This window comes from Echinops telfairi, unplaced genomic scaffold, assembly GCF_000313985.2.
Source record: "Echinops telfairi isolate 266 unplaced genomic scaffold, ASM31398v2 ScPeMD7_7463;HRSCAF=8501, whole genome shotgun sequence".
NCBI classification, from domain to species: domain Eukaryota; kingdom Metazoa; phylum Chordata; class Mammalia; order Afrosoricida; family Tenrecidae; genus Echinops; species Echinops telfairi.
In genome coordinates this window covers 2281973-2290444 of record NW_022111363.1, presented here as the reverse complement: position 1 = coordinate 2290444, position 8472 = coordinate 2281973, and the positions used below count along the sequence as shown (strand labels likewise).

The window sequence follows — 8472 nt, the reverse complement described above, 5'->3', positions numbered from 1 at the left end:
ATGAGGGCAATGAATGTACAAATGCGCTTTACACAATTGATGTGTGTATGGATTGTGATAAGAGTTGTATGAGCCCCTAATAAAATGATTTTTAAAATAAATTAAAATAAAAAAGAAAGCAAAAAAAGAAAAGAATGATGGCAACATATGTACACAAATGCCTGCTATCATTGAGGTATGAGGCCCTGGTGTGGTTCCGTCCTGCGCTGCTGTGTATAGCAACGGCAGTGGTTTACGTCCGTCTTCCGTTTCTCTCACCGAAGTGTGTGTGACCACCCATGGAAGATTCATGGATATGGACATGAGCCCCCTGAGGCCCTAAAACTATCTTTTCGGTTGTGAACTAAAGACTGACAAAGACGGTCACTTTCAGGTGGACTATGATGAAAACGAGCACCACTTATCTTTAAGAACGGTCCGTTTAGGTGCTGGTGTAAAGGATGAACTGCATTTTGTTGAAGCCGAAGCAATGTATCACGAAGGCACCCCAGTGAAAGTCACACTGGCAACTTTGAAAATGTTTGTACAGCCAGCGGTCTCTCCCTTGGGGGCTTTGAACTAACACCACCAGTGGTCGTACGGTTGAAGTGTGGCTCCGGGCCTGTGCATATTAGTGGACAGCATTTAGTGGCTGTGGAAGAAGATGCAGAGTCAGATGATGAAGAGGAGGATGTGAACCGTTTAAGTGTATCAGGAAAGTGGTCGGCCCCCACAAGCGGTAACAAGGTTCCACAGAAAAAGGTAAAACTTGCTGCTGCTGATGAGGAAGATGAGATGATGATGAAACTGAAGAAACTGCTCCAGTGAAGAAATCTACACAGGAGACTCCAGCCCAAAACAAACCAGAATGGAAAAGACGCAAAACCATTGAGACAGTTTATTGTGCCAGCCTGGCCAATAAACACGGGTGGGATTAACTGAAGGGCAGAGAGATAAATGGCTTGGTGAGTCTTGCCTTTCTTGTCTCTCGCTCTGTGATCATCGGACCAGTGTGCGGCTGCCTTGCTTGTCCTGTGCCTCAATTTAAAGGCTACACTACCTGTGGGACGCCTAGCCTGTGGACTGTGTCGCTGTAAGTTGACGTCCCTTTAAGACATCGCTGGAGCTGGGGACTGGCAGTTGGTGACCTGGCTGGCAGTTGGTGACCTGCCTTGTGATTGGCTGCTGTGCCGACATAGCCTAGCTCTCTCTATAAATAGAGGAAGAATCTGGCAGCAGACTGGACTGGAAGGACTGCTAGTCTCTCACAACTCTCTCACAGCAGTGAGTTGAATTGAGCCATTTGTAGTGCTTTATAATTTAACTGTTTCTTTCTTGTATTATATATTTAACTGTATATGATTTAACAGTTCATTCCTTGTTATATATCTACTTATCTTTATAAATAAATATATTAAATTATCAGCAATTTGGTTTTATCTCTCTAGAGAACCCTATCTAACACAACCATCAACACCAAGATCCAAAGGTCAAGAATCCTTCAAAAAACAGGGGAAAAAACTCCCCAAACGCCGAAAGGCCCTAGTTCTGTAGAAGACATTAAAGCAAAAATGCGAGCAAGTCTAGAAAAGGTGCATTACACAGTCCTGGGCACTACTATTAATTAAGCACAAAGATGGGGGAGGAAAAGGAAAGACAAATGTAGTCCATTCTGAGTATCATCAACAATGCAGACAAGTCTTTTAGTTTAATCTCAATCCGTCTAGTCCCCCTTACGGGCAGGAAGCAATCTCATGCTGCTTTCCTTTGAATCAGGCACCAAATACCTTACCTTTCTGATCATGTTTTATAGCTTTTGTGTCTCCTAGTTGTTCAATAAATATTTGAATTAACCAAGTGAAAAAAAATTAATTGAGGTATGGATTTTCCTAAGAGTTGTAAGAGCCTCCAATAAAATGATCTTTTAATTTAAAAAAAAGATATGCTTCTTTTTTGTTTGCTTTCTAACTCCAAATCTTTGCACATTTCACTATAATGCTTTCTTTACTTTGTCTTCTCAATCTGCCATTTGAAATTTTCTGGTCATTTGCTTACTTCATCATTTCTTCCACTTGCTTTTGCTAGTCTACATTCAAAGCAAGTGTCAGCCTCTTCTGACATCACTGCTTTCTCTTTCGGTCACGTCTTGACGACCGCTTCCTTTCTCCATGGAAGCTGCTCTTGACGGCCTCTCCAACGTGCCTGGTTTCCAGTCGTTCATGTTCCGGGTGTCAGGGGTTCTTAAGAGAGCCTCCACATCCAGCGAGGATAAGCTCAAGGTCACAGTAAGACTTCCAGGGGCTGATTTTTGTTTTCTCCAGCTTCAATCTGAACTTACAGATGAGCAACCGGTGGCCTGTTCCACAGTTGGCTCCTGGCCTTTTTGGGCTGCTGACATTGAGCTTTGCCCCCTCATCTCTGCCCACAGACGGAGTCACTCTGATCCCTGTGTAGTCCACGTGGCGGGTCCATGTGTTTCGCCTGGGTATGTTGCTTTTAAAAAGGGTATTTGCAGTGAAGTCATTGGTTTGGCAAAATTCTATCATGTCACTTCCAGTTTTGTTTCTATCACGAAGGCCATATTTTCCCACCACCGTTTCTTCCTCTTTATTCCCAACTGATTGCCAGTACTTCTCAATGCATCTGGAGTGCATGTTTGGTTCATTTCAGATGGAAGAAGCTGATAGAATTCTTCAGTTTCTTCACTGCTGGCTTTTGTGGTTGGTGCATAAATTTGAATAATAGTTATCCTAATTTGTCTTCCTTCTAAACATACCAATATTATCCTATCACAGATAGCACTTTACTTCAAGGTTGATCTTGAAATGTTCTTTATGAAGGTGGGCGTGACACCATTTCTCTTGCACTTGTCGTTCCCAGCAAAGGGAGCCATAGGACTGTCTAATTTTAAATAGCCAGTAGCAGTTCATTTCTGTGTACGAATGCTTAAGATATAGATCTTTATGCACTCCATTCCACTTTTGGCAACTTTACAATTTCCCAGAGTCATACTTTCTACATTCCATGTTCTGACAATGAATGGATGCTTGTAATGATCTCTTCTCATTTTGAGTTGTGCCCCACTAACAGGGGCGGTTCCAACTGCTTTTCTCCGTCCGCACCATGAATGTAAAAACTACTTTGAGGAGGTAGCTCTTCCTCAGGCGACTCTGAGCACCTTACATCGTTCAGGACTGATGGCACCACTTCTGACTGTGATCTGCTGCTACTTGTTAGGTTTTTGGTGACTAATTCCTTCAAAGTGGTCTGTCTGGTTTTTCTCTTGTCCTAGTCTGCTCTTTGTCTGGGAGCTCCACTGAAACCCGGTCACCACCGATGGCCTTGCTGGGATGTAACCCGGCGGTGGCAGATCTTCCCACCACAGCACTGCGCCAGACACCGCAGTACAAGCACCAACAAACAAAACCAGCCCAAACTCGCTCCCATCCAGTCCATTCTGACGCATAGCAACCCTCCCAGACAGAGCAGAACTGCCCCTGTGGTGCGGTTGGGAGGCAGTGCTTATCTCGCTCCTGCAGAGGGGCTGGTGGTTTTGAACCACTGACCTTGTCGTTGGCCATCCAATCTATAACCCACCGCGTCACCAGGGATCCTCAGGAGAGCGTCTAGAGGGTATGAATTGTCATCACTGCAGTGTTTACACATGTGGCTCCAATCCTCAGGGCCAGTAGTTCAAAACGGTCCGTTGCTCCTTGAGAGAAACCCACAGGGGCAGTTCCACCCTGTCCTATAGGGCTCCTGTGAGGTGGCATCGGCTTGATGGTGGCGAGTATCTCAGCCCCTAGCATGGTACTGACCACAGATCAGTTCTCAACACGTGTTTCATGAGTGAGTGAAAGAATGCGTGCTCAGCTCCTCTCGACCTCGGAGCCCTGTGCAATACTCAGCCTACAAGGCCATGACTCTCCCCCTGGAACTGCCTTTCCTTGTCCCAACGTCCCCTTTGTATCCGTGCCACAGCTGACAAAGGAGCTACTGCTTCCATCCTACCCCCTTCCCTACTTGCTCTATGATCTTGGGAAGGTCACTAAGTCTCTCAGAGCCTTGGCTCTTCATCTGCAATAAGGGTTCATCATCACAAGGAGAGAGTAAGAGGAATTACTTACGTCAATGCTGTGCAAGGCAGTCTTAATAAATTAGCTTGAATAATTGTCACAACCTCTCTGCGAGGGACTTTACACCCTTTCTACAGAAGAGGTCATTGCAGTTCGGGCAGTTAGGTAGGTCAACTGACCAAAGTCATAAGCTGGAAGGAGATTAGGGATGAGTGGTCATGTTAAAGGTGCTGTGTTAGAATGGGTAGACCAGAGAAACAAATCCAGGGACTCTCAGGTATGTGAGAGAAAACTTTATATCAAAGAACAATTGTATATTGAGAACACATCCCAGCCCGGTCCAGATCAAGGCCATACGTCCAATATTAGTCCATATGTCCCATACTAGTCCATAGGGCCCTCTTTGGACTCACACAGCCATGCCCAATAATACAAGATGCAGGATCATCACAGGCTGGTAGGTGAAACGTCTTGTGAATCCAGTGGTGATGGAAACATCTTCACCTTCAGGTGAAGCAGAGAGAAAGAGGGTGCCCACCTCCAGGGAGGAAGAGAGGAAGTTCCCAGAATCCTCAGGAGAAGGCCACGCCCACAGGAGGCACCATCGGGCTGTGATCTGATTGACAGGCGAGACTCCACCCCTTCACTCTTTTTTTCCCTTTTTTCCCCCTTCGCTCTTATTATCCTCCAGTTGACTCAAGATTATGTAACGATCACAGTTGACCACAGTGGCCCTGTGGGGCGTAGGGGTTACCCATTGGGCTGCTAGCTGCAAGCTCCACAGTGTGAAACCGCCAGCCCATCCACAAGGGAAAGATGGGGCTTGCTACTCTCATCATGAAAACTCACAGGGGCAGTTCTGCCCAGTCCTGCAGGGTTGCTGAGCTGGCATTGATCCAATGGTAGGGAGGGCTTGTGTCCCGCCCATCCACCCCAAGCCTGTTGCCCTCACGTCAGTCAATTCTGACTCACAGTGACACTGCAGGACAGTCGGACTGTCCCCGTAGGTTTCTGAGGCCCGCGACATCTTTCTAGGAGCAGACTGCCACAGGAGGGGCTCCTTGAGCTGCAGGTGTTTTCTTTAACAGCTGAGTGAGTGCTTTAACAACTGCATCACCAGGCTCTTTTGAGTTGTATCATAAACTACATTCATTTATTTAAACGGAGCATCCAGCTCTCCGCCAACCCCGAGAGACAGAATGGCATGTTCTTGTTCCACACAATCTTCTCAAGCCTCAAGTCTCCGGGACACAGGCTTTGCCACTTCCCAGCTGACCGGCATGGTGTGCTCTGCATGTAACCTCCAGGCCCCCCGCGCCCAGGCTGCCCCATTTGCCCCCAGACAGACAGACAGACAGACGGAATATGAGTCTGCACCTTTCATAGCTGCCATTCCTTTCTGAGTAAAGAAAAAAGGAGTCTTCCCATTCGATAGGTGAGAAAGCTGAGGCTCACAGTGACTGTGCCCACGGAACAAAGTGGGCATGTCTTTCGGTTCAATGGAGGCAGGAGAGGGGCACGTGGGAGGAGAGGCATCTGTGGCGTCAGACAGACCTGGGCTCTGATTGCAGTTCCTCCGGAGTGCAGGAGACAAAAGGGAAAGTAGCAGCGTTTGGGGCAGAAGGGCTCTTGTCGGAGTTGAGCTAGCCAAGGCAGAATGGAGACACTGGGGCTCCCTGAGGGTAGCCCTCTCTTACTCACCTTCGTGTCCCTGCTGCCACAGTCTCAGGGGCATCTCGGTGCAGTGCTCCATGGATGTTTGTTGGCTCAAGTAGGGGGGTGGGGTTGGAAGGAAGGTGGCAAGGGCGGGAACTTGCGGGTTTAGAATCAAGAATCTAAGGGGAGAGTGGGTCCCAGAGAGAGACCCCCTGGTTCCCTTACTCCAGGCCATCTGCAAAATGCTCGGGAGGAACAAGGTGCTGTGGCTTTAAATGGCTTCAGCGTTGTCAATGAATCTGGTCTGCTAAAAGAGTTATCCGCGCTCCTGCGCTTGGCCTCCCCCTCCTCTCCGCTCCCCAAACTCTTCTCAGCCGCTGTGATGGGATAATTAGATGCGAGAGCTCAGCACAGATGATGCTCCAGTTGCTTAGCAACTAATGGTTTCCATGGAGACCACAAAGCACAGCCTCTAGAGCAGCAAGTGAGCAGCTCGGCAGGGCAGGGAGAAGACGCAACTCTCCGCTCCTCCAGAAACCTGGGGAGGGCCAGGCCTGGGGAGGAGGGCGGGCCGGAGCGGGGAGGGAGGGCTTAAAGGCGCAGGGCCTGCTTATCTCTTTAAAATCTGATCAAAGTTCTGGCCTCCTGGACTCCACCCTGTCCCTCTCATAAATTCAGACCAGAATGAGGGCTGGGAGGGGACCCAACGCAGCCCACCATGCAATAAACTCTCCCCCACACCCCTGCTTCCTGCTTTGTCAAGGGGTGCCCCCCACCCCCACTGTAACTCACCTGTCAACATCCCTGCTGGCTGGTGCTGAGGGCGGACGGACAGAGGAGCACAAGGATGATGCCCGCCCCCTGGCAGAGTATCTGGGGCAAAAGGTCCTCCTCCCCTTTGAAGAGTGTGTGGTAGGATCTTATCATCAGAATGGGGACAAAAGGTGCAAAAGAAACAATTCAACTCTTCACCTGGGAGACTAGGGAGAATTACCTGTCCCTGTTCTGTCCAACAGGACCCCTCGTGTGTGGGGGGAGGGGAGAGCATAGCAGTGGTAAGACAGCATCAGCAGCCCCCCACACACACACCCCAGCATCTTCAATGAGACCTGGCAGCTCCTTAAAAATACAAAATGTTAGGCTTCACAGCTGACCCACTGAATTATCCATTGCATTTGACCAAGATCCTTGGTGATCCACGTTACATTGGAGAGATGCTGCTACCAGAGCCTCCTACCCTCCGCTCAAAGCTCCCACCCCAGGTGGGGTTCTGTCTTCACAGCTGTCCCTCTTAGAACCCCAGCTTTAGGCAGGTCCTTCTCAGCACCGGGTTAGGGCACAGCCCACCACGCCCACCCGCCCCACCCAGACCCAGCCCTTCCCAGGGGGGGAGGCAGAATGCTTTCCAGAATGGAGACACCCTTCCTCAGTTTCCAGAGTCTGTGGCCTCTCCCTTCAAAGGGCTCAACTGTTCTCAGGCAGCCCCGCCTCTCCATCAGTTTCCACAGCTGCCAAAGGGAGCGTGCAGACACCGCCGGTGGGCTGTGAGGACTGAGTGGGTAGGAACGGCCCCTCCCCAGACCCAGAGTAGCTGGGTGCTGCCCCCCACTCCTCTGCCTCTCATTACACCCCTCCCTCCCTGCTCTCTAACTTAAAACCAAACCACCGCCATTGGAGCCAGACCCCTGGCGTCCCTATAGGACAGGGTAGAACTGCCCTTGTGGGTTTCTGAAGCTTTGCGTCTTCACATGGAGTGGCGGTGGGTTTGAACCATTCACCTGATGGCTAGCGGTTCTGTGCATAGTCCACTGTGCCACCAGGACTCCCTCCCTCTGCACAGCACGGGCGTGTTCTTTCATGGGACTTTCTCATCTTTACTCTGTCGGGTCAACGAACGGTTGCTGAGCAAGGCTCCCTGTGCGCTGCTCCCCCGCCCCACCCTGTGGGACTGAGCGGGTGCCCACACCCTGCTCTCCCCAGCCATCTTCCTGACATCCCTGGACCCCCGCCCCACCAGGAGCCTGAAGCCTTAGGCCCTTGGTCAGCCAGGCCTCTGCTCTGGGCTCAGGTCTCACTGACAGCCCCTCCTCTCACATAGCTGCAGGACCTGGGCCTCAGTTAATACCGAGTTTTGGAGCCCTTGGCTCAGGTACCCTCCACCTGGGGCTCAAGCTCCGCCCATTCCTTCTTAGCTGGGGCCCTTAGAACCTGCTGCCTTCCCTGGAAGACCCCACTGTGTGTGTGTGTGTGTGTGTGTTGGGGGGCGGGGGGCAGCACAGTCCTCCAAAGCCTGGCTCAGGAATACTGCACCTAGCTGTGTTGAGTCCCCAGAGACAGGGTGATCTCGGCCCCCACTCCTGATGCCCTGCCTTACTGGCAGCTGAGTGAGTCTCTGGGACCCAGCCTGAGCATTCAGCCCTCCCCAGTGCAGTACCAGCTCCCCATCCTGAAAAACCTGTTTGGGGGGGCCCCCTGAGGCTGTGGAGCCCAAGGGGCAGGTTGGACAGGATTCCCCTCCAGCCCAACCCACCCTGAGGACAAAATCAGCCACCCCAGGGGCAGGGCCTCACTTGCCTGCAGGAAACCCCAGCCGGCCAGCGCCCATTCCAGCTTCCCACCTAGCCATCACCAGCCATGGCAGCAGGGGCCCGGATCCTGACTCTCCTGGCCCTCCTCGCCCCAGCAGCTGCAGGTCACTAGGGGAGGGGGGTCGGGGACAAGAGTGGGACCCTGGGCAGGAGGCACTTTGTCTTCTGTGACT

The 8472-nt window shown here is 50.9% G+C and overlaps 1 protein-coding gene and 1 pseudogene across 1 annotated transcript in view; both read left to right on the top strand.

Moving 5' to 3' along the window:
- Positions 1 to 289: 289 nt before the first annotated feature.
- Positions 290 to 8187, top strand: LOC101653391 (annotated as a pseudogene).
- Positions 8188 to 8345: 158 nt separating this feature from the next.
- UPK2 (uroplakin 2) overlaps positions 8346 to 8472 on the top strand; it is a 1883-nt gene continuing 1756 nt past the window's right edge. Inside the window, exon 1 of the mRNA XM_004712837.4 lies at positions 8346 to 8403. Within this exon, the coding sequence (XP_004712894.1) occupies positions 8346 to 8403 (58 nt within the window). The remainder of the gene's footprint in view (positions 8404 to 8472) is intronic.